This window comes from Mobula birostris, chromosome 3 (genome assembly GCF_030028105.1).
Source record: "Mobula birostris isolate sMobBir1 chromosome 3, sMobBir1.hap1, whole genome shotgun sequence".
Classification (NCBI taxonomy): Eukaryota; Metazoa; Chordata; class Chondrichthyes; order Myliobatiformes; family Myliobatidae; genus Mobula; species Mobula birostris.
The window spans coordinates 15285367-15312315 of NC_092372.1; the positions used below are offsets into that span (position 1 = coordinate 15285367).

The window sequence follows — 26949 nt, forward strand, 5'->3', positions numbered from 1 at the left end:
AAAGGACCTCAGTCTCCTCAGGAAATAGAGTCGGCTCTGACCCTTCTTGTAGACAGCCTCGGTGTTCTTTGACCAGTCCAGTTTATTGTCAATTCGTATCCCCAGGTATTTGTAATCCTGCACCATATCCACACTGACCCCCTGGATGGAAACAGGGGTCACCTTACATCATACTCCTTACAGACAGTGACAGGAATTGAACTCGGGTTACCGGTACTGTAAAGCATCAGGTGTTATATGTGAGAAGATACGCTACTGTATCTGTCCACTTATAACTCTTATACATATATCTGACCTGGATGAAAATGTAGATATGTCAGTTAGTAAGTTTGCAAATCATATGAAGATTGGTGATGCTGATGCAAAAAATACAGTGGGATCTAGATCAGTTGCAGAAATGGGTGGAGAAATGGCAGGATGGAGTTTAACCCGACCAAACGTGAAGAGTTGCACCTTGGTAGGTCAAATGTAAAGAGACAAGACCCTTAAAAGTGTTGATAAGCAGAGAGATCTTGGGGTCCAAGTCGGTAGCTCGCTGAAAGTGGCTGCACAGGTTGATAGAGTGGTTTAGAAGGCACATGACATGCTTGCTCTTATTATTCAAGGCACTGAGTTCAAAAGTCAGGAAGTTATGTTGCAGCTTTATAGACCTCTAGTTAGGCCACATTTGGAGTATTGCATACAGTTCTGCTCATCCCATTACAAGGAGGATTTCAAGTCTTTGGAGGCAGAAGAGGTTTACAGGATGCTGCCTGGATGTGCTATAACGGGAGACTGGACAAACTTGGGTTCATTTCTCTGGAGTGGCAGAATAACACTGTTTTGTCTGGCTGCATTCATGGGTCTTCATGTATTGTTGAATGACAATTGAAGTTCAACTATGAACTCTGAACTCTGAGGCTGAGGGAAGATTTGACAGAGCCTTATAAGATTATGAGAGGCATTGATAGAGTCTGTATCTTTTTCCCAGGGTTGAATTCAATGCTTCCTCTTCTGGTGTGCAATGTTTTGCCCAGTGACAACAACGTGCACACTGAATTTTTAAGTGGAAGTAAACCTGAAGCTATTCTAAGGATAATAAACCATTCCTCTTTAAATGAAATAACAGTTCTTTTGTGCTTCACGCCGTTTGCTTCTTTGGAATTTGACACAGTTAACCAATAATATCTTCAATATAAACAATATAAATAAGCCAGTTCTCAAATCTGCAGACAAATCATCGTAAACTCCACATTGTAAACCCTGTCCACATCAGAAACCAGAAAAGGAAATCTGATTGTGTACGATCGTGAACCATACTTAACATGCCAACGAGGTAGATGGTGACAGCCTGTTGTGTAAAGTTTAAATTCCTATGTGTGCTAGTAGCAAAAGATGTGTGTTTGCACACACTTGCATACCTTAGAGGGAACTTGGGTTGAAATGTCTAATGCCAGACAGCATGCATTTAAGGTGAGAGGGGGTAATTTCAAAGGCAATGTGAGAAGCAAGTTTTTTTACACATGGAGTGGTGTATCTCTGGAATGCATTGCCTGGGGTGGTGGTAGAGCCAGCTATGTTAGGGACATCTAAGAGACATTTATATAGGCACATGAATGTGAGGACAGTGGAAGGATATGGACCTTTTGTAGGCAGAAGGGATTAGTTTAGTTGACCATTTCATTATTAATTTATTTGGTTCAGCACAACATTGTGGGCCGACGGACCTGTTCCTGTGCTGTACTGTTTTTTGTTCCGTGTTCTAATGTCTGGATTAGTTTCGGAGAGTTTGCATGAGAGCAAATGTGTAAGGAGTCCAAAGATGGTGGGTTTTGTCATCCTCATGTTTAGTTGGGATCAAATGTTTGTCCATCAGGCCAGGCAACGATTTTGACTGCTTAGACAAACACCGATTTTGTTAAGAAGTGTTGATGGTTGTTGTAGCGTGGATGAAATTACCAGAGAGACAGAGTTACTGGTAGATACAAAGCAGCTTCTTTATTCGACACAACAAGATACAGCTGGCATCTTATGGACAGAGACGCTTTCCACAGAAAGGTCTGCTAGCTCAATGTGGGCTCGATATTTATATGCTAAACACAAAGGCAATCGCTACTTTAAAAGTTATAGACAATGCATAGACAATGCTTCCTATTGAAGCGACATACAAAATATCACACCGTCCTTTCCTTCCGACACCAACATGTCTGGGTTGGTATCCACAGCCTTTAGGAATGTAAGTTAAGTCTATGATACATTTATTTGGCATTTCCTGTGCTAACATAGAAGACAATTAATATTTATAATGTATAGATAATACTGTCTTTGAAACTACAGCATCAGGTGAAACTGCCAGAAGCATCTGGTATTCACACCTTTTTAGGAAGTACATTATCAGATAGAAGTCTGGTGGCCAAAGTCATTTAAGTGTAAACAAATCATCTACCCAAAAAAATTCACTCTAACAATGGTGAAGCAAAGCGGCAAGATGTGAACATACCAGTCAAAAATCGGCACCGTGTGTTCTGATCGTGCTGCAGAGGGGCAGCACTTAAAGGAGAAATAGGAGCAGGATAAATAAAGTCCATTTAACAGGTAGCATGTGAGAATCTGCTGATGCTGGAAATCCAGAGCAACACACTAAAAATGCTGGAGGAGCTCAGCAAGTCAAGTAGCATCTATGGAAGAGAATACACTGTCACCATTGAGCCAAAACTCCTCATCAGGAAGTGTCCTTCCTCCAGTATTTTGTGTCTGAAATTACATAATGTGTTCTGATGAAGGGTCTCGAGCTGAAATGCCGATTGTTTATTCCCCTCCGTAGATGCTGCCTGACCTGTTGAATTTCTTGAGCTTTAGATTCGACCTGCTCACCTATTCCACCATTGGCCCCTCAATGAAGACTGTTGTGTGTTCTCCCGACTTCCCCTTCCTCAAGTTCATAGTTGGTTATATTTTGTAACTTCAAAGCATTAAACTAATTCAAAGGAAGGCATGGGAGTCCAAAATGCGGCTCGAATTTTGAGTTTACACTCAGTGAGATGCGTGCATATCACGTGGTAGTGTAATGACGTATGCAATTCACGTATTTATACATATAACCCATAATGAATTACTTAAGCAAACTAGAATGCTTAATCAAACAAAATACATAAATATATATACACACACACACACAAGATTACTCAGATATTACTGAAATAGTAAATACACAACACGTTCAATTCCTTGCTAAACCATTAGCAATTAAACATGGTGCTGGAAAGGAACTTCCCATAGCATTTGTCTTAAACTGAATGATTCATAAAATGCTATAGTAGGGAATTAAATTCAAGTTTGCTGCTGTTTGACATTTTAATCAAAGGAATCTTAAACTCTTTACGTGAAGTCTCTGGTTGCATTTGGATGTTCGCAGAATTTAAAGAAAATACTGCAGCTTCAGCAAAAATGTATCAAGTAACTTCCTAGTTGTACAAATATCAGCTTCTACAGTCAGCCAAATAGCACCGAACAGACACCAGAGAGTGATTAATCTGCTTGCTACTTTCAGGCTGAGCTGTCACCATCCTTGCTGTCACTGATTTGATAAATCAGAAGTATTTAATGAACTTAGCCACATTGTGTTCTATAGTAATTAACGATGTCGTGATTAGTGATGTCATAGAACTTTGGTAGCTTTATCTTTGTTGGTTCTTGTATATTGACTGAATTTTGGTGGCTTTCAGCTTTACATTAGCTATTTTGGATCAAGCGACAAAATTCTGTTTGCATCCTAACCTTCTATTTGTATCAAATATCATCAAATATATTTTAATAGGTTTTCCCTGAGTTTAATTGGAAAGTTATTACTGAGTTGAAAAGCTCAGATATACACTCAGGAGCCACTTAATTAGGTACACCTGTACACCTGCTCATTAATGCAAATATCTTATCAGCCGATCACGTGACAGCAGTCTAATGAATAAAAGCATACAGACATGGTCAAGAGGTTCAGTTGCTGATCAGACCAAATATCAGCATGGGAACGAAATGTGATCTAAGTGACTTTGACCATGGAGTGATTTTTGGTGCCGGATGGGGTGATCTGAGTATCTCAGAAACTGCTGAAATTTTCATGCACAGCGGTCTCTAAAGTTTACAGAGAATGGTGTGAAAAGCAAAAATGGCATCCAGTGAGTGGCAGTTCTCTGGGAAAAATGCCTTGTTACTGAGAGAGATCAGAGGAGAATAGCCAGACTGGTTCAAGCTGACAGGAAGGTGACAGTAACTCAACTAACCACGTTACAACAGTGATGTGTAGAAAAGCATCTCTGACTGCTTGACAGATCGAACTTTGAAGAGGATGGGGCTACAGCAGCAGAAGACCAAAAATATACACTCAGTGGCAACTTTATTAGGCACAGGAGGGACCTAATAATGTGGTCACCAAGTGTAATTCTTTTTTTGTCACTGAAATTACAAAAATGATGACTCAAAGCACGATTTTCATTTTCAAATTTCTTCCTCTCTAGACTGCTTTCTTGAAATACTAAAACAATTCTTTAAATATTCCGTGCACAGTAATCAACTTTATTAACTACTAACCTTGAATTCATTCTACTTTTATTGCACCACAGAGTTTTAATTGGTAAAATTTAAAAATAGTTTATGGTTTATCAGCAGAGCACCCAATCACGACGACCTCGTTCTTCAACTGTCACAGGCAGTGAACAACAAAATGAAATCACGGTAATTTGTTCTGCATTGCACAATAATTTTTATTTTAAAGTTATTAATTTATAAAACAATTTAGTTAGAGTTTAACTATATATATTTTGAAAATTAATTAGTTATTTGTCATTCCTTTGCCTCATTTTGTCCTTCCATATCTTCCTGTCTTATTGATACTTGTCACTTATATTTATAGTGTTGTAGGTCACTGCAGGTTAGCTGAATTGCAGTTAATTACATCAACAGTGATTCAACCCTTCAAAATGGTGTAACTGAAAGGACATTTCCAGACTGTTACTCATGATATCGAATAGGTCTACCAGGGTTTGCTACAAGAACAAAAAATATTCAAATTCAGCATTATAAAGGAAAAATAACCTTTATCAAAGTTATCACTAAGCTTAAGAAAGCAGTGTCGAGACTCTGAATGGTATTCATCCAGTCTCAGTGACCAGAGAAGGGAATTATTGTATGATCTTCGTACAATTTGTTTGATTCCCACCAACATCAATTGATTCCCGTCTAATGAGCCTTTGAACCCATCTGAGCTCTTGAGAATTGAACTGAATGAAGCAGACAAAAAGTGGAGATTAAATAGGAGTGACATCTCCAGACAGACTGAACAAAGAAAGTTTGAATTCAGGGAACTTTGACATGATGTCAAGGATGTTTTTCAGATGTTTTCAGTGTTTTCTCTAATGCAGAGGTGATCAGTGAGGAGGGTCTTCTAATACCATAAGACCATAAGACATAGGAGCAGAACTCTCTCAACCCCATTCACCTGCCTTCTCCTCACAAAGCTTCATGCCCTGACTAAACAAGAATCTATCAACCTCTACCTTAAATGCACCTAGTGACCCGACCTCTGCAGCCAACTGTGCCAATGAATTCCACAGAATATTTTCCTTAAACATTCCTACTTTAATATTCAATTAATATAGGGCACTGTTCCATAATACTGATGTTGAAATAATAATAATTTAAAAATAATAGACTGATCTCATCTTTTCATTTTACTCTTGCAATATCTTAAATTCATCTCCAAGAGCTTTTCAGGTAGAAAATACCCTTTTTCTCTATCTGAACTCAAAGCTGGGACTTTGATAAGTAGTAAGAAATCCCACAGTAAAATAGTGATAAGATCCCAGAGAGCCAGTGTGTTAATTTCAGTGGTTAAGTATAAACTTTATACTATCTACCATTAACTTTGTAAGTGGGTATGCTGTTCATTCACATATGATAAAAACACTTTTTTAAAATGTTCTCTTGGTACGGAGTTTTAAATGGTATATTATATATTTTACTTTTTTTGTGGTCTATATGAATTTGAAATTTGCAAGTTTTGCTAATGAACTGTATTTATTGGTAGTAAGAGATAGGACAATGAATCTCAACCTTCTTAGCAGCTCTTTTTTTACTTCAGAATTGTCATCTGAAGGTACAAAGATCAAACATTTCAATACAAGGTTCTTCATCAGTAGTGGCAAAGGTTAAATTTCCAATTAAGTAATGAATCGGGAAGTGCCACATTAACAGCACTGCTACAATACTGTGCCAGAGTCTCAGGCACATATGTATGTAGCTTGGGTGCCTGAGACTTTTGCACAGTGCTATATTTGTCAACATGGAGCAGAGAATGAATTGTAAATCTGGTGGGAGCAAACGATGTTGGGAATGGCGAGGGTGGAGTGCTGCGGGAGGGGTGTACAGCAGGTGGTAGAGAAGGAGTGCCAGGGCCCTGAGACACCAGGCAAGGTCATTTGATTCCAAACAAATAGTTTACTGATCATTACAGAACGTCTGGTGATTCCTGCTCTCTCCCCTCTCCCTTTCTCTTTTCCCAACCATGATTTCCCTCTTCCTGCTCCCTTCCCACTCTCACTCCACAATAGAGAGTCATATCAGAATCAGGTTTATCGTCAGTCACAAATGTCATGAAATTTGATTTTTTTGCAGCAGCAACAGTGCAGTACAATACTTAAAATTACCACAACACTGTGCTAAACTCTTAGGCTTTCTTGCTATATATATGTGATTCCGGCTTTTGCACAGTACTACGTGATCTTTCTGAAACATAATTTCATGTGCATTTCTAAGAGAACTATCATCAATTTTCTGCCTTTCAGTTGCACCCAGGTGTTTGTGAAATGTTTCTAAAACTTTTGTGCATTTCTGAACAGGGCAATGGAAAAAACGTCTTTGCTGATTATCTCCTTATCGAAGACTATATCCAATTTACTTGCCTTTCCTTCTATTTGAACAATATGTTCTTATGACTAATGTTCTTCTGAACTTTCTTCCTACTGTCTTTTTTTCATTATTTCTGAATCTTAACATTTTGTGCTGTACACCATTCTAACTCATTATTCTTCCTCCAAGATTGTGGCTCTGGAATTTGTCGTTGGTGTAAAATTTCACTTTATCATCAAACCTTTAAAATGCCAAGTTTGGTATTACCAAAGCTATTCTCTTGAGTTTTCTCAATTTTCCTTCTACGCTAATCGTCTTGGGTTGTTTCTTAACTTTTCAACTCTGGTTTGTGGCTAATTCAGACATTTTCACAAACAGAATTACGGTTAACTCAGAGATCATTAGTATTTCTAAATATGGTTCAAAATAGTTAGTGTATTGGGAAGGCTCATGGGAAGAAGCCCTTACTTAGAGAAGGCTTTCATCCAGATGTCACAGATTTCATCCAGATGTCATAGATGTAAAGTAAATAACAAAAGTTGGGATATAGGAGGGGGAGGAGAGATATTAGAAATACTTTTTCACACAAAGCTGTTATGATTAATAGTGCTGTGTCTTAATATGCTAGAAGTAGATTCCATAGCATGTTGCAAAAGATAAATGAATATACCTTAAATAAAAGCTAACTGAGGAAAACTTGAATTTTTTGAGTGCACACAAACTCAGTGGGCTGAGTGGTTCTGTCTGTGCCAGTACGTGATAAAAGCAAGAGTAACATGCAGTTTTAATACCATGACCAACAGCTTCTTCTTCAGCTGAGTAATCAAAGCAAATTAAATGGTGAATAATCTCTACTTTTTTGTTTTTAAAACTGCCCTTGTTATTTTTCTGACAACCTGTTTTGAAATGAAAAAAAAAGCAAATCTTATAATTATTGGTGACTTTAAAAATTGTGAGGGGTTGATAAATGTGTGCAGAATTACATATGAGCCATTGAAATGGAGATAGTAATTATTCCTAGAAAGTTTCCCCGTTAAAATCTGGGCAGTAGGTTGGATAGTGCATTTTCTTTGTTGACCAATATTCTCAAAAAGTTGGAATACAGGAGAAACTTCATCAAAGTTCTGCTACGCAGCTTAATGCTACTTTAAAGCTATTACTTAGGCTATATGATCGAGAAAAATCCTGAACACCAGAAATCTAATAAAAATTTAAGCAGTGAGTATACATATTCTTTTGAGATCTCACATCTGCTCCAGCTTTTAAAAAGTGATCTACTTACAGCACTTTCCCCTGTACTTCATTAGTATCTTGTCACTTTTTCTTATTTTCTAAATGCCAATTGATTTGTTTGAAAGTTAATGTTAGTAAAGCATAAACACAAGAGATTGTGCAGATGTCGGAAATCCAGAATAACACACACAAGCTGGAGGAACTCAAGTTTAAGTTTAACCATACATGAATATCCCTGAATACAGCCAAATTCAACACCGTTCCTTTGGGTCAAAGTGCAAAACACAGTACCAACAGCCATACATAGCACAAAGCACCCATAACCTAAGTAAGACAGCAAGTAAACATACAGTCACACAAAAAATATAGCCCCTGCCCCTGAGTGACAATTGATGGTGCATTGGTGTAATCAGCAAGAGCAAGCAGTTCTCTGCAGTCCACAGACAAACGCATACAATCTAGCTTGTCATTCCACCGATCAAACACTGGATGGCAGCACCAACAGGAGGGGCCAATTCTCAATCCAGCATGGACACAACCCTACACCGCTTCCAGCGTCCTCTTCCTGGACTGCTGGAACAGGCAAGCCCACGGCTTGAGGCCTAATTCTTACTACAACCAAGGCCATGTAGCTCCCCTGCCATCTGTCTCCCAATAAGCAAGGGAAACAGATGTGCAGCATTTTATATTATCAATGTCCAAGGAGATCTTACAATTGCTAGAGAAATATACAGGACAATCACTTGCTCACCGTCTGTTCACCACCTTCATGCATCAACTCCAATGCTTTCCTGTAGCAAGCAGTAACAGGGTCTGCACTAAGCCCAGATCACTGATGGGGTAGACCTGCAGTACCTTAAGTTCTTAATATCCAGAATTGTCCTGCAATCATAGAAAGGGCATCTAAAAAAAGCCAAAATCACCTTTGGTTGGCCCTTAAGGAGGCCACTACATCCAAATTTGCCGACATCAGGCTCAGACATCATCTATAGAGAGGAATAAACAGCCAATGTTTCAGGCCGAGACCCTTCATCAGGACATACGTGAGGGCCCAAAATATCAGCTCTTTATTCCACTCCATAAATGCTCTCTGACCTGCTGAATTCATTCAGGATTTTGTGTGTGTTAGATAGAGACAGTGTGATCTTTAATCAAAGGAGACAAATTCAAGAAGCTAATTTCTCTTGAGTAATAAATGAGGGTAAATTCAAAATATGGTGGGAATAAATGGGTAAAATAAAAAAAAGTTTAATCCTTAGCAGTGTATTATTTAAACTTAAGTCTTGCTTGGGATCTACAAAGAGATGCATGTCAGTTTTGTTTTGGTGGACATTTACAGAATGCTGTTAATTTACTGTCAATCAACTCTGAATGGGTAAGCATACACTTTAAGCTTGCATATTAACTTAAATTCAATCATCTTGCACAAGCAGTCATCTGCAGCCCACATGCTCACAACACCTGGCTTGCCTCCAGGATGGGAAGAGCGGAAAGATGCAAAGGGTCGCTCCTATTATGTAAACCATAACAACAGAACTACTACTTGGACACGTCCAATTGTGCAGGTACGAAGACTGTGCTACCACTCAACAGGACAATGCTCCCACTTCCCTAGAATAACATGCCTTTTTTTCAGTCCAGAACTTCTCTGTTGGTTCAGTCAGACTTCCTTTGCTTTCGTTTTGGAAGTTAATTTTCTAACCTCTTACAAACACAAGAGATTCTGCAGACACTGGAAATCCAGAGTAACACACACAAAATGCAGTATCTGAGATGAATAAGCAGTCGACATTTCGGGCTGAGACCCTTCAACAGTCCTGAAACAAGATTTTTAGTTCCTCTCCTTAGATTTGGCCTGACTTGCTGAGTTCCTCAGCATTTTGTGTGTGTCTCTGATCTATTATATTTTTGATATCAAAAATTATCTTGCATTGAAATAGACCACTTTATACATGATACCATGTATGAGTTCTGGTCACCTATAGGAAGTCATATAAGATGTTGGTGAGCCTGAATTTGGAGTACTGTGTGCAGTTCTGATCACCAATCTACAAGAAAGATTATAGGGAAAGGTTGAATAGTTTAGGACTTTATTCCTGGAGCATAGGAGAATGAGGGGAGATATGATAGAAGTATACAAAATTACAAGGGGTAAATGCAAGCAAGCTTTTTCCACTGAGGTCAGGTGAAGCTAGAACCGGAGGTCATAGGTTAAGGGTGAAAGGTGAAATATTTAAGGGGAACTTGAGGGGGAACTTCTTCATTTAGAGGGTGCCAGAGGAAGTGGTTCAATTTCAACATTTAAGAGATATTTGGATAAGTACATGAATGGGAAGGGTATGGAGGGCTATAATCCAGGTGTGGGTCAATGGCACTGGACAGAATAACATTTCAGCATAGATGAGATGGGCCAAAGGGCCCGTTTTTGGGCTGTGGTGTTCTATATTCACTCAGAGCAGGATGCACAGAGCTAGTGTGATCCACATGCTGTCTGTAACCAGCATATTTCCTTCTAAAATTCCAAGGAACTTGTTGTATTTTAGGTAGATTTAAACATTCGATGCAAAAATCTTCCAAGTGCGGAAAGCATATGTTGTATTGTTTTAGTTGGCTTAACCCTGCCCTCAATTTCTTGTGCGTTAGTCAATGGATGGTCCTTGAAGGGTCACATCAGGATGTGTCACTCAGTGATCAATGTGGTTACAAGCAGCGTAAAAATGCTAATAAAGAGAATTTTCAGATGAACAGAAGTAATTTTCATGTGTTTAATGCAAAATCCCAGAATAGGTTATTAATGTACTAACTTGGAAAATATTATGCTATTTATAACTTACAACTCAGAGCAATATGCAAAACTAATCTTAAACTCAGGAGATTCTGCAGGTACTGGAAATCCAGTGCAACATACACAAAATGCTGGAGGAACACAGCAGATCAGGCAGCGTCTATGGAAAAGAGTAAACAGTCAACATTTCAGGTTGAGACCTTTCCTGTAACGTTGACTGCTTATTCCTCTCCATAGATGTTGCCTGACCTGCTGAATTCCTCCAACGTTTTGCCTGTTTTGCAAAAATAATCTGTTTGTAACTAATTTTATTTTCTGGATCCCTCCCATTTGTTCTCATTAGAAATAAGCAGAAAAGTGCTTCACTGCAAACAGTTTAATTCTTTCTGTGATAATACAAGTTTCAGTGGTCATTTATGGAAGCCTGTTTGCTCCAGTAAATTTTCTGCTGTTGCCCGCTAAGGCCATTTGTCTTGATCAAAATCTCCCACATCACACCTAACAGCATCATCTAGACACAGTTTAGACTGCAGCAATATCAAGAGCACATCATAAAACGATTGACTACCAAGTCAGTGTGGGTGCAAGTCAGAAACAAGAAGGGAACAATCACAATTTGGAGTATTCTATTTATGGACCCCTCCGTTGCACCCCCCCCCCCCAATAGTGACCAAAACATTGAGGCGGCAGATTTTGGAAAGGTGCAAAAATAACAGGGTCGTTGTCGTGGGTGACTTCAACTTCCCTAATATTGATTGACATAGATCGAGTAGATAGCCAGGGATTTTTTTCCAGGGCAGAAATGGGAAAATACAAGGGGGCATAATTTTAAGGTGATTGGAGGAAAGTATAGTGGGGATGTCGGAGGTATGTTTTTTTCCCACACAGACTGGTGGGTGCCTGGAACGCCCTGCCAGGGTGGTGGTGGTAGAGGCAGGTACATTAGGGACATTTAAGATAGGCACCTGGATAATAGAAAATGCTGGTCTACATAGGAGGGCAGTGTTAAATTAATGTTACAGTAGGTTAAAAGATCTGCACAACATCATGGGCAGAAGGACCTGTACTGTGCTGTAATGTTCGAAGTAGAGGTGAGCAATAAGTGCCAGCCTTGTGTGCAATGCCCAAACCCAGCACATAGAACACAGGAGTATTAGCACAGCACAGTAAAGGACCTTTGGCCTACAATGTTTTTTTTTGGTAAAGTGTGAAATACCCATCAATTTAATCCTGGTAATGTGAATGAAATGAAGTTGTAAATCTATTGAATCCACAGCTTAATTTTGTGAATACAGCAGATTCACAACTTAATTTCATTAATCCTTGACGTTTATGAAAGTTAAGCCAGCGAGTTATCAGAAATTGATGCATGTCGTATATCAGAGCAGTATGTAATTTCCAATTTTAAAAATACATTAGCATTTAGAGTGTAATAACGTAAATGCCAGTGCCAGTCTTCCTGAGGCAATTACTAACTCCGTCTTCTTCATACTACCAGCACGCAGATGATGGCGCATCAGCTACTGCATCCAGCAACAGCCTTTTAAGCGAGCCTCAGATAAGGCGGCCTCGCAGTCTCAGCTCACCCACTGTAACCTTATCAACCCCGATGGAGGTGAGAGTTGAGCATCTTCCACATCCTCCAATGCTCTCTATCACCTTAACATTCCATTGTCTCGTTTCTTCCGTCACTGTTTTCTTCAGCTAATATAGCCTTCCAGTCTACTCTTTATCCTAGCTAATGCACTTCCAATTCTTTACCTACAACAGTGATTATCTTCCTTTCTTTTTGAAAACAGCTCCTGCATGTACTGTCTGTCATAATGAGAGCCTTTCTGATCTTCAGTTAATGTCTATAAGTAGTGAACTGTGCCCTTGTAGTCATACATAATACTAATATTCCTATGTCAACTCCGAATTGTCTGACTGTTACGTTGTAACTTGGTTTTTGGGTTTCAGGTATCTGATGTTACTAACAATGCATATCCACAGTCAATTATCACTTTTCTTTATCTTGGATCATAATTGTCTTGTATTTTTTTTTGTAAGCAGAGGAATGCAGCATCATATTGTACATAAAGTCCTGTGAAAGGACATGACAGATTAACACATTTCTTTTTGTTTTAACAGGAATAATATTTTAGTATAATGCAGTGTTTAACAAAATGCTTCCTCAGTCTTAAACCTGAAACTGCAATACATGGACTAAGTAATTAACATTATTTCAAAGGATTCAAAGGTACATTTAATGTCAGAGAAATGTATACAATATACATCCTGAGATGCTTTTTCTTCGCAACCATCCACGAAAACAGAAGAGTGCCCCAAAGAATGAACGACAGTTAAATGTTAGAACCCCAAAGTCCCCCCCCCAGCTGCTCCCTCCCACGCGTAAGCGGCAGCAAGCAACGAACCCCCTCCCCCCACAAACAAAAGAAAAGCATCGGCACCCACCACCAAGCTGCCAAGTGTGAGCAAAGCAACAGCAAAGACACAGACTTGCAGTTACCCCAAAGACTTCGCATTTCACCTGGTATACGACATACCACAAACTCTCTCTCCCTAATAAGGGAGAAGGAGGTGGCTCCATTTTCACAGTGAGCAGGGGGACATAACAGACAACTCGCTGGTTTACCATGTTAAAAGTCCGTTATGTTGCTTTTTTCAAACTCTGTGCCCAAAGATCTGGGCACACAGTCGTAGATATTCCGACTCCCCCGACAACACACGGGTCTCCTGCCGTGACACCGACCTTCGATCCGCCCATCTCCAAAGCCCCAAGATCTTAGCCCTCCGAAGCTGAGCTGGACTCTTAGGCCAAGCCCTTGGCATGCCGAACAACGGCCAGTTATGAAACCTCGAGAGCGGACCCCATTCCCGCAAAAAGCCATAGTCAGTGTGTAACTCCAGGTCAGGGTCTTCAAAAGAGCCCTGAAAGGGAAAAGTATTAAAGATGGAAGTAGAGCTGTTTCCAAAGATGCAAGCAGAGGAGTCGCTGTTTGTATTAATATTACATTTTTTATTCTAAAATTATTTATATTGTTATAAGCAGTGGCCTAGCACTCACGATAATGAAATTCAAAGAATATTTTGATTTAAAGATTAATTTTGTTTTTCATGTGTACATCAAAAACGTACGGTGAAATGTGTGATTTGCATCAACAACCAGTGAGGTTGAAGGATGTGCTGGAGGGGCAGTACATAAGTGTTACTGGGCTTCTGATGCCAACAGGGCATGCCCACAGCTCACAAACCCTAACCCATACGTCTTTGGAATGGGGAAGGAAACTGGAGCATCTGGGGGAAACCCACACGGTCAAGGGGAGAACGTGCAAACTCCTTCCCACAATGGCGGGAGCTGACCCCAATCACTGGCGCTGTAATAGTGTTATACAAACTACTAGGCTAGCACGCCACTCATATTCCAACTATATTAAAGATATTGTCAGCACAGATTCAGCAGGTATGGCTTTCACTCAGATCCTACTTCGGAAAACTCTGGAATTGAATCTGACAGAAGTATTCATTTGTGGCTGAAGAAACAAAAATGACTAATTTCTAAGAGACAGTTATCATATTAGTAGTAATGGGAAATTCGGATGGATCCACCAACACAGTCATTACATAAGAACGAGATGAGAGTAATCGCCATTCATTTTAACTCTATTGTCTCCCCTTTCTAGCTGATATGTACTAGACAGCAAAGTTGAGCAACGTACTGTATAGTACTGTGCAAAAGTCTTAGGTACACACACGGCGCGCACACACACACACACACACACACGGTGTGGGGCAGGTGACAGAGAAGGAATGCCAGAGGCAGGGGGGTTGTTGTGGGTGCAGGCACACCCTGCTCTGAAGCACAAGGCAAGGTCATTTGATTGAAGCAATTGGTTTATTGATCATTACAGAGTGTCTCTCTGGTGCTTCCCTCTCCCTCCCCTCTCCCTTCCCCTTTTTCCAACTATGATTCCCCTCTCCCTGCCCCCTTCCCCTCTCAGTTCACAATAGAGACCTATATCAGAATCAGATATATCGCCATGCACATGTCATGAAACTTATTTTATTTTGCGGCAGCAGTTCAGCGCAAACATAAAATGACTCCAGTACAGTGCAAAAGTCCGAGGCATTCTGACTATATGTATATGTGCCTTAAACTTTTGCACAGTACTGTAAGGCTTATTTGTTTACACACAATAATATTTATCATCCATCAAAAGTGGCTGCACAGAGTAGTGAGGGATGTCTCTGGGTGGAATTTAACTAAGTTTTAACTCTGAAACAGTCAGTTCCTTTGAAACTCAGGATCAGGTTTCATATCACTGTCACATGCCGTGATATTTGTTGTTTTGCAGCAGCAGTACATCGCAATACATAATAATATAATGTATTATATTTTGGCCTATACATTCTATCAGTTAGTGCAATGCTTGAGTGGCAAATTGGTTAACTTAAAAACAAAAACACGACAAGTCCTGTAGGTGTTGGAAGTTCAAAGCAACACACACGAAATGTTGAAGGAACTCAGCAGGTCAGACAGTTTCTATGGAAATGAATAAACAGTCAACGTATCAGGCCGAGACCCTTCCTGAGGAGCCTGAGAAAGGGCCTCGACCCAAAACATGGACTATTTATTCATTTCCAGAGATGCTGCTGACCAGCTGAGTCCCTTCAGCATTTTGCGTATGTAACTTAAAAACACTATCATAACTATGCTGAATGCTTCATTTTTCAAATAGGTTATCAAATCATTTATGGGTACTCCTTACATTTGGGATGCGATTGCATGGAAGACTTACATCTAATGGCATGGACTAAATTTGGAAGCCATTGCCACAAATTAGTTTGTGAGTCCATAGCTCACAGTGTAGACCATTTGTATATCCAGCAAGTACTGAATTTTCCCAGAAGGCCTGAAAAATTGTTTTCTTACGGACAATTATCCAGCTTCATTTTGAACACTACAGATAAACCTTCCTCCGGGAGTGCATTCCAAAAACTAATCACACTGCGGAGTTGAGAACATTTTCCATAAAGTTGTTCATTTTTGTGTCAAGTCACTTTTTTAAAGCCAATTTAGAGATGAGCAGAGAATGGTGGCTTGGCTAATGAAACCCATATCCTACAGGTGAATAAAACAATACATTATGTTGCAAATTTTCAATAATATTTTTGTTATTAACATATTAATATTCCCTGAAGAAATTTATCAGTTTCAGAAAGAGATGAATGAGATCAACTCCAATGAAAATAGCATTTTCTGGAGGACCAGTTAGAAAACCAAAGCGTTTTTATTTATTAGGTGAATTAAATAATACACAACCATTTTAATTATTTTTCCCTAATCACAATCTTAAGATTCATATTTATTTATCACGTGTACATTGAAGCATAAGTGGGCCAGTGGTGTAGCGGCATCTGCACCAGATTTCGAGGTGAGTGGTCTCGATTTTGAATCAGGCTGGCTCTTTGCACACCTTCCATCTGTGCTGGGTTGAATGTTCAGCTGGCAACTTGGCCTCGTAAGAAAACAGACAAGGTTGCCGCCTGATGTGCCACAAGGCATAGAGAGGAACAGCAACAACAACATTGAAGCATACAATGGTATGCATCCTTTGCATTAACAACGAACACTTAGGATGTGTTGGGGGCAGCATAGCCTTCCAACCTCAGGACAGTGCTCTGGGCCTTCAAACTACAGTGGACTTGCAAACAACAGGCATTCGACATCCCGAGTAAACTCTCATTCTCTTAGACCCAAGTGTCTGGATATAAGGTTTAAGCAAAGCTTTATGGAAGCAAGACAACGCAATGACTTGCTACAGATTATTATCTCAATTTTGTTATCAGTTTTACCTGAAGGCGCTTGGTTTTTCCAAAAAATATCTGTATGCAACATGACTTTACTTAGAATTTGGCATGTGGATATCTTGAGTCTCAAAGTTGCCATGTGTACAAATGGAAGCTCAGCTGTAGCAGCCACTTCATCAACTCTTCATGAGAAAATACGTTGAAGTTGTTTTAGTTGTTAGCATTTGTGAGTTTGGGAAGACCTGCCCATTGTTTGTTTGAGATGAAGTCTTGATTACGTTTCTTGACTGAAACAAGTTTCATGAGTTAAAACCATTAAAAAGTTTTATGTGCAGGATGTAACCATTCTAGCTTTTAAACTCTTAATATGTCCCTTCATTACAGGGAGGATATGGAAGCTTCAGAGGGTGCAGAGGCGATTTACCAGGATGCTGCCTGGATTAGAGAGCGTGTCCTATGAGGATAGGTTGAGCGAGCTAGGGCTTTTCTCTTTGGAGTGAAGGAGAATGAGAGATGACTTGACAGAGGTGTCCAAGATGATAGGAGGCATCGATAGGGTGGACAGCCAGCATCTTTTCCTCAAGGCGGCAATGGCTAAATACTTTCAAGGTGATTGGAAGGCATATAGGTGACTTGATAGAGGTGTGCAAGATGATGAGAGGCATAGATAGAGTGGACATCCAGAGACCTTTTTATGCTTAATAGCAGGGGTCATAATTTTAAGGTGATAAGAGGAAAGTATAGGGGAGATGTCAGAGGTAGGTTTCTGTACCCAGAGAGTGGTGGGTGTGTGGAACACACTGCCAGGTGTAGTGGTAGAGGCAGATACATGAGGGACATTTATGAGACTCTTGGATGGGCACATGGATGAAAGGAAAATGGAGGGTGAGGTGAAAAGGAAGGGTAAGATTGATCTTGGAATCTGTTGAAATGTCAGCACAACATCATGGAGCGAAGGGCCTGTACTTTTCTGTTTTTAAGGACCTTTGAACCTTTGCTTCAGATGCAGCAGTCAATGATTAGACCTCCTGATGAGATACCCAATTTATTTTAGCAAGGGGTTTAACTGGAGAGAAAAAGACTATCACTACCTGGAGGTGTATTTTTGTCACACTGAAAATACCTGAAAGTCTTCAAAATTCAAAACCACCATCTTGAAAATGTATCCTAGTGTACACTAAAGACTGTGTTTCTGTGATTTCATTAGTGCAATAGGTTTGTGACTTTCATTTTTTTTTCCAGTCATGCTGGAAATTGATCTCAACAGAGTTCTGGATGTTATAGATTTGATATTGCGTGCACATAGTTGTCGTATGGTGGTTGAAATCCTTGCAGTAAAACTTGATTATTTATAGATAAAGAGGGGGCTTTAGTATACTCCGAGGGTATACAGCTAAAGGGTATATGCGTAGATAAATAAATGAGAATGAGTTTATTTTGATGTTTGAATAGATTTTCAAAAATTTGCTGGTTGCTTCTTCTCATTTGTATCTTTTGCCCAAGTGGGCTGAAGTTGACAAATAGTTTATATGAAGTTGACCAATAGTTTATCTGATGTTGACAAATAGATTATCTGAAGGTGACAAATGGTTTATCTGAAGTTGACAAATGGTTTATCTGAAGTGGGATATTTATTGAGGTTTCATGCTGGATGTACAATGATTAAAAAAGCCAAACCCCATCCCATATGAACAGTTTGGACATATGATTGTTTATATTTTTTCAGAGTGCTAAGGACCCCCCTCTGCACAGAGCTGTAAAGGACACTTTGTCTACTCCTCAGTCTCCTCAGCTTTCGCCTTATAATTCACCAAAGGCACAGCATAAGGTTGCGCAGAGTTTCCTACCTCCCGGTTGGGAAATGCGCATAGCTCCAAATGGTCGGCCTTTCTTCATCGATCACAATAGTAGAACAACAACATGGGTAAGTCCTGACCTCCAACCAAAACTGTATTTCTTCCCAGCTTTGTAGTACAAAGAGTTAAATTTGAGATTTTTGAGGAGAGGGATCCTTGCATCTATTCTATGAGTCATGTTACTGAAGTGAGTTAAGTGGTTATTTTGGATTTTTCACTGAAAGTATCATTCATGTTCATTGATCCTTGACCCTGTCTGGGATACGTTCATGTATTGCACAAAAAATTCAAGTGATTAAGTGGAGGTCACAACATGAGTAGTAATCAGCAGATGTTGTTAAATACTTACGAACAGTTAGAATGGATTTAATTATTTTATTTATTTAGCAATACAGTGTGAAACAGGCCCTTCCGGCCAACGAGCTGCAGAGGTCAGTATCCCACCTATTCAAAGCTAGCCTAATCACAGGGCAATTTGCAATGATCAATTAACCTACTAACCGTCATGTCTTTGGAATGTGGGAGGAAACCAGAGCACCCGGAGGAAACCCACATGGTTCATGGGGAGAGCGTACAAACTCCCTATAGATGGTGCCGGAATTGAACTCCAAACACAGTCGCCCCAAGCTGTAAAAGTGTTTCGCTAACTGCTACGCGCCCGTGGGACAGTTGTTTGTAAAAGTATCTTTGTCAACGCAGATAGCAAAAACATTGTTTATGTTGCCAATTTGCGTAATGATTTCTGAAATATAATTGAGCAAATTCTGAAGGACTTGTTCAACATTGTTTATTGGTATTCCACAGTACACAGGTGTAAAGGAGAATGAGATGATTATTCCTCTCAATATAATGCAATAGAAAGAAACACAACATGCATAACGAACACAATAAAAGAAAACAAAAAAATAATAAGTTTAAATATAAAAACAATCCTATGAAACACAATGCACAAGTAACTGTTATATTACATGGACTAATTATATGTACATGAAATGATGTTCGGTGATGTGCATGCCATGGTACTGAGGTTGGTTAATGCAGACATCCCACCTCTCCCGGAAGTTCCGGAAGTCTCCCGCATATTGATAGCGGCTCCCTGATGCCCGCAAATTATATACAATATCCTGAAAATCAATTTGTTGACAGGGAGGGAGAGAGAGAGCGAGTGACAGAGGTAGCAAGAGAGTGAGAGAGAGAGCATCCTGATTGGTCTCTCTTTGTGTTAAGTAGACCTATCAGTTTTCTCTGTGGGTGGGCTTTACAGTCGACCTCTCTCTCTTCCATTGTCCATCAGTTCAGTTCAGTGTCCTGCAGCACCATGGCAGAGTGTTCCAGAAAGAGAAAATATAAAACGTACTTCACCCCAGACTACACTAAAGTGTACCCCTGTCTAATAGGGGTCAAAAATAATGACAGTGTTGCTTGTTGCACTGTTTGAAACAGTGACTTTTCTATTGCCCATGGTGGGTTAAATGACTGTAAAAGACATGTTGAGGTGAGTTTAACAGGTGTCATTAGCGTAGCTAATGTTATTTTAACTAGCTGGCTAGCTGCTAAGGAGCTGCTCTATTGATGTCCTATGTGATGAGGCCAAACTCCCTGTAGACTTGCTTAAAGTTGTAATAGAATAAAAAAAACAACTCCATGATAATATAAAATAATATAATATAAGTACATATTGAAGGGCATGTGGTCAAGTGGTTAAGGTGTTCGACTAGCAATCTGAAGGTCGTGAGTTCGACCCCCAGCCGAGGCAGCGTGTTGTGTCCTTGAGCGAGGCACTTAACCACACGTTGCTCTGCGACAACACTTGTGCCAAGCTGTTTCAGTCCTAATGCCCTTCCCTTGGACAACATCGGTGTCGTGGAGAGGGGAGACTTGCAGCATGGGCAACTGCCGGTCTTCCATACAACCTTGCCCAGGCCTGCACCCTGGAGACTGAAGACTTTCCAGGCACAGATCCATGGCCTCACAAGACTAACTGATGCCTTTACTTTACTTTTACATATTAAAGGACTGGTGGCAAACTACAAAAGTTTGCCAGTTGATGAGTTCTGAGGGAAGCTGTCCAAAGTAAAATCCCTGAGCACAGGGCAGTTGAGATTCAAAGAGCCCTGACAGTTGATGAAGCTGCTTTTGGTGCTGCCAAATTCTAATTGTGATGTAGAAAGGGCATTCAGCATGGTGCGTCACATTAAGACAGAATTCAGAAGTCAGCTGTCTCACAAAACACTTGTGAATCTGATGTCTTGCAAAATTAACAAATTCATTGACACAGACTGCTATGAGGTTGAGACTTCCAGTAAAATGCTCAAATCTGCCAAGCAAACTACATCACAGTACAAGGAAAGTTTGCAAAAGAAATAGAAAAGCTATTTGCATTAGCATTTAGCTATTAGCATTGAGACTGCCAACAAAATACTCAACAAGGAGTATTTGTGTGTGTGTGTGTGTGTGTGTGTAAATAGTTTCAATATGTGATCAAATAAATTGTTGTGTTCTTTCATAATCAAATGTCCTATATACATACACCTTTAGAGGTCGAACGGGGGGGGGGAATATGGGGTTACGGGGCGGCAGGGGTGGTGGTGCTACCTCCCTGAAATGAGTTTTTGCAGTGTGGGATGTATGTTAATGGATGGAGGTGTTGATCAGCCTGACGGTTTGAGGGAAGTCATAAAACACAAAATAATTGATTGCATAAGTATTCACCCCCTTCAAGTCAGTATTTAGTAGATGCAACTTTGGCAGCAATTACAGCCTTCAACCTGTGTGGATAGGTCTCTATCAGCTTTGCATTTCTGGATACTGAAATTTTTCTCCATTCTTCTATACAAAACTGCTCAAGCTCTGTCAGATTGCATGGGGATCATGAGTGAACAGCCCTTTTCAAGTCCAGCCACACATTCTTGGATTGAGGTCTGGACTCTGACTTGCCCACACCAGGACATTAACTTTGCTGTTTTTAACCCATTCCCGTGCAGCTTTGGCTTTATGCTTGTGGTCATTGTCTTGCTGGAAAGCAAATCTTCTCCCTAGTCACAGTTCTCTTGCAGACTTCATCAGGTTTTCCTCCAGGATTTCCTTGTATTTTACTGTATTCATTTTACCCTCTACTTTCACAAGCTTTCCAGGACCTGCTGCAGTGAAGCATCCCCACAGTATGATGCAGCCTCCACCATGTTTCATGGTAGGGATGGAGTGTTTTTGATGATGTGCGGTGTTTGGTTTACAACAAACATAGCGTTTAGTCTGATGGCCAAAAAGCTCAATTTTGCCTTCTGGCAAACTCTAGCTGAGATTTCATGTGAGCTTTTTTCTACAATGGCTTTCTCTTTGCCACTCATCCATAAAGCTACAACTGTTGAAACACCCGGGCAACAGTTGTTGTATGTGCAGTCTCTACCAATCTCAGCCACTGAAGCTAGTAACTGCTCCAGACTTGCCATTAGTCTCTTAGTAGCCTCCTTCACTAGTCCCCTTCTTGCACGGTCACTCAGTTTTTGAGGATGGCCTGCTCTGGGCAGATTTACAGCTGTGCTGTCTTCTTTCCATTTCTTGGTGACTGACTTAACTGTGCTCTAAGGAATATTCAGTGACTTGGAACGTAGTGTTTAGTCTGATGGCCAAAAGGCTCAATTTTGGTTTCATCAGACCATAGAACCTTTCTCCAGCTGACCTGACTCTCCCACGTGTCTTCTGGCAAACTCTAGCCGAGCTTTCTTGTGAGTTTTTTCCAGATACAGGTGTATTTTTACTACAATCAATTGACTGGAGGAGAAGATGGCGGCGCGACGCAGCTCACAGCGGCCACTCCGGTGGTGATGTCTGCTATTTGTCAAGTAGGGTGCCGTGCACAATCCTGATTTGATGGAGATGGACATGAGAGAACGGAGGAATATCTGGTGAAACTTCTGAAATTCCTGCTTCACTGCTGCTGCTACTGTGTGGTCCAGAATCTCAGAAGGAGAAGGCCCCAAGTCCTCGGCTTTGCTTGTCGCTCGGCGGCTGGGGCGGGGTCGAAGCACTCGGCAGAGGATGGTGCTCGGAGAGGCTGTGTCGGAGGCTCGAAGTTTTCGGACGGACTCACAGTCGGCTGTGGTCGGGTGCTTCCAGTGGTGCTGCATTGGCAAGTTTGCGGCGCTTGGAGGTTCATGGCAGGGAGAGTTCCTCCCTTCTACCGCCTGCGTGAGATGATGAGTCTATCAGGACTTCGAGATTTTTTTTTACCGTGCCCATGGTCTGCTCTTTATCAAATTATGGTATTGCTTTGCAATGTTGTAACTATATGTTATAATTATGTGGTTTTGTCAGTTTTAGTCTTGGTTTGTCCTGTGTCTTCTTGTGATATTATTCTAGAGGAATGTTGTATCATTTTTTCAATGCATGCATTTCTAAATGACAATAAACGAGGACTGAGTGTCCTCATAATTTAATCTAAAAAAAACACCTTGACTGCACACGGATCTCCATTTAACTAATTATGTGACTTTTAAAACCAATTGGCTGCGCCAGTGATGATTTGGTGTGTCCAGTTAAAGGTGGTGAATCTTATGCAATCAATTATTTTGTGTTTTATACTTGTAATTAATTTAGATCACTTTGTAGAGATCTGTTTTCACTTTGACACAAAAGAGTCTTTTCTATCGATCAGTGTCAAAAAAAACGGCATTAAATCCACTGTGATTCAATGTTGTAAAACAATAAAAGATGAAAACTTCCAGGGGGAGAGGGGGGTGAATACTATTTATGGGCACTGTAAGATGAGAGCGGGAACATTTACAGGAGATCTGCAGGGCAAGTTTTTCTTTACACAGAGTGATGCGTGCCTGGAACGACCCTTGGGCAGAAAGGGTCTGTCCCTATGCTGCACTGTTCAATGTTCTATGCTTGAGAGGAAGGAAGTAATTAAGTTGAAAAAGGTGCAGAAAAGATTGATGAGGGAGTTGTCAGGACTGGAGGGATTGGGTTTAAAGAGAGATTGGATAGGTTGGTGCTTTTTCTTTGGAGCTTAGCAGGCTGAGGGGTGACCTTACAGAGGTCATGATGAGCATAGATAAGGTCGAGAGTCACAATCTTTTTGCCAGCTTAGACAAGTCTAAACTAGAGGGCATGGCTTTAAATGAGAGGGCAAAGATTTAAAAGGGACCTGAGAGGCAGCTACTTGGAGCTAGAGTAGGCATAGTTTCTGAATAAAAACTATTGCCCATTTCAGACAGAAGTGAGGTTGTATTTCTTTGAGGATGCAAATCTTTAGAATTCGCTACCCCAGGGAACTGCAGAGGAGAAATCATTGAATACAGCAGGCCAGTGGTGTAAGCTGCAAGGGAGCCAAAAGGAGCAGGGAAAATCTATGGGGAAATGGTGTTGAGGTGAAGATTGGATCAACCATGCTCTTGCTGAATGGCACAGCTGACGAAAGCAGCCACTCAGCCGACTTTCTGCCCCTATTTCTTAGGCAAATTGTTGCCAGTGTTACAGAATAGGTGCTGGTTAGAAGTTGAAAATGTTTGTTCACTTTGGACAGAAAATTTTATTGCTATTAAGTAAGTAATGCTCTCTGGGCAGTAAATAATCCCAATAATATATTTAGTTCCTCTGAAGTGGTGAAGTAGTTGAAAGTTTGAAAGTTGGAAGTTTCACGGTCTGTTTCATCACTCAAATGGAGGTATTATCAGGGAATGATGTGCAAACAATGCATGCCAGTGAATATATAATAGAAACACTGAGTAATGAAAAATGTTAGTCTTCCAGGTTGCTCAGATGGAAACTAATCCTTCAGTCATACTCTGTCATAGAACAGGAAAACTAGCTCTTTGATTCAGTGACCCTGTGCTAATCATTAACCATTCATTTGCATTAGTCTTGTTCCTTATTCACTGTTCATATGAAATTGCTGTTACTTACTGTGTTCTTGTACTGGACTCAAACTTTTCTTCACCTTTGTTTACCATTTCCCATCCTGTGCTCTCAGTCCAATGGCCAAGCAGGTGTATGAAGATGACATTGTTTGTTAATTCCATTATAAAAACCTAATTCCAGAATTTCTCAATGTTACTTTATTGTTTTTGTTCAAAATCTTTGCCTCAAGCCACAGTGATAGTGGCTTTTCTGAACTTAAGTATGAGTGTTATTTGCATGCTCCTCCCGTAAGTTCCCACCTAGTTCTCAATAAATTTTCTAGCATGGAATGATAAGTGTTGGTGCACGTAAGTGTTACTTGTAAAACTGCACAGATAGTCATTTGCCATTTAGTCTGGTGTTATCCTCACCCGATAAACTTTCCAGTAAATCACAAACATGAGAAAATCTGCAGATGCTGGAAATCCAAAGCTTCACACACAAAATACTGGAGGAACACAGCAGGTCAGGCAGTATCTATGGAAAAGAGTAAACCGTCGACGTTTCAGGTGGAGACCATTCCTGATGCAGGGTCTCAGTCCGAAACGCCTGCTGTTTACTCTTTTCCATAGATGTTGCCTGACCTGCTGAGTTCCTCCAGCATTTTGTGTGTGAGACTTTCCTGTAATGGCAATGTCCAGGTACAGAAACAGAGATATGATTCAGTCAGCTATATATGAAGAGATTATGTACAGAATGGAGACCTTTCTAATTTATGTAACTCATTCCAGCTCCAAACTGGGATTTTATCAAATGATCTGTTAGAGGTGTATAATATTTGCATTTAGGCTGCAGTATTTCTATAATTTATAACATGCTTTAATTTCTGCATTCCAGTGAATAAGTACTTAGGACACTAAAGCATAGTCTGCTTATCCATGTACCCAGATTATTATTAGCTAACATTCATTTTTGATGAAAAGGCTTTTGATTTTTAGAATTCATTTTAATTTCAAATTTTAAATCTTGTGCATCCAAAGGGAATGCTGTCAGTTGTCAATGAGCAGTGTTCTTTACATCTTCCTGTAAGTTTCTTTATATCACATTCTTCCCCCTTGGGAACGATTCCATTATCTTCTCAGTGAGGGCTTTAATTTCCCTGCACTTTCTTCATAAGAGCAAATGGGGGTTCTGAAAGTGATTTATTTTACAGGAGGATCCGCGGCTAAAATATCCAGTTCATTTAAGAGCAAAGACATCATTGGATCCAAATGATCTTGGACCTCTCCCTGTAAGTGCAATAACATCTTTTTTTTTATCCAAATCGTACACGACTAAGTCATATTCTGATGGATTTGATTCCAAGTCCTACTATCAAGTTGTGATTTCAACTTTCTGAAACACACTGATGCAGATTTTTAACTGGTTATGCACCTTACATGGGCATGATGGAATTTTACGTACCTAGCTGTATGTATTAATGAAAAATTCCTTCCTGCTTAGCGAAGCAAATGCAGGCATTTCTAATGCCTAGAACAATTCCTGTATTTTCATTAAAATGTAATGTAGCATTGAAGGTGTCCAAGAGTGCAGTTCTGTTATTTCCAGAGAGGTCAATTTGCATGCCTGCCATGGGAGGATATCGTTAATACATGGTCCATCATTTTACATGTACCATTTTGTTACAAAAATGCGCTGACATAATTTAAAGTGAAATCCCACTGGCTGGAGGTATTTTAACAATACTCATTTTTAACATCTATATGTGTACCGACCTACTGAGTGTTCTGAATCAAATTTGTTATCAATTATTTATATGACATGAAATCTGTTATTTTGTGCAAAGACAAGAAAATTGCTATAAACTACAAAATAAGTATTGCTAAAAAAGAGAATAATAGGACAGAGTTCATGTTCAGAAATCTAATGGCAGAGCGGAAGAAGCTGTTCCTGAATCACTGAGTGTGACTGTTCAGGATGCTGTGCCTCCTCCTGGTGGTAGTAAGAGGGCATGCCCTCGGTAGTGACAGTCCTCGGTAATAAATGCTGCCTTCTTCTGGTGCTGCCTTTTGAAGATGCGCTCGATGGTGGGGAGGGTTGTGCCGTGATGGAGGGGAGGGTTGTGCCGTGATGGAGATGCCTGAATGTATAACCCACTGCAGCCCCTGGCAATCATGTATATTTGAAGCCTTCATACTGGGCTGTACAGCATTGCCTGCTTTTATTTATTCTATCTTAAAATGATGTCTTTTACCTGTTATCTCTGCCCCATGATTCTGAAGGAGGTGGCTGAGGAGATTGTGGAGGTATTAATATTCATTTTTCAAGAATCATCAGATTCTGGAATGTTCCTAAAGAATTGGAAAATTGCAAATGTCACTCCACTCTTCAAGAGGGAGTGGGGCAGAAGAAAGGAAATTGTAGGCCAGTTAGCCTGACCTCAGTAGTTGGGAAGATGTTGGAATCGATTATTAAGGATGAATTTTCGGGGTACTTGGAGGTGCATGATAAAATAGGCCCTAGTAAGCATGGTTTCCTTAAGGG

General features: G+C 40.2%; 1 protein-coding gene across 17 annotated transcripts in view; it reads left to right on the forward strand.

Moving 5' to 3' along the window:
• Positions 1-26949, forward strand: part of nedd4l (NEDD4 like E3 ubiquitin protein ligase) — a 457701-nt gene that overhangs the window by 365201 nt on the left and 65551 nt on the right. For 8 of the 17 annotated variants that reach the window (XM_072252251.1, XM_072252254.1, XM_072252241.1 and 5 more), the window contains 5 exons: positions 4639-4707; positions 9543-9677; positions 12396-12512; positions 18435-18632; positions 25619-25696. The exons of 1 other annotated variant lie outside the window; for it this stretch is intronic. In XM_072252251.1, the coding sequence (XP_072108352.1) occupies positions 4639-4707; positions 9543-9677; positions 12396-12512; positions 18435-18632; positions 25619-25696 (597 nt within the window). The remainder of the gene's footprint in view (positions 1-4638; positions 4708-9542; positions 9678-12395; positions 12513-18434; positions 18633-25618; positions 25697-26949) is intronic. 8 more of the 17 variants (XM_072252258.1, XM_072252242.1, XM_072252244.1 and 5 more) reach the window with 7 other exon arrangements.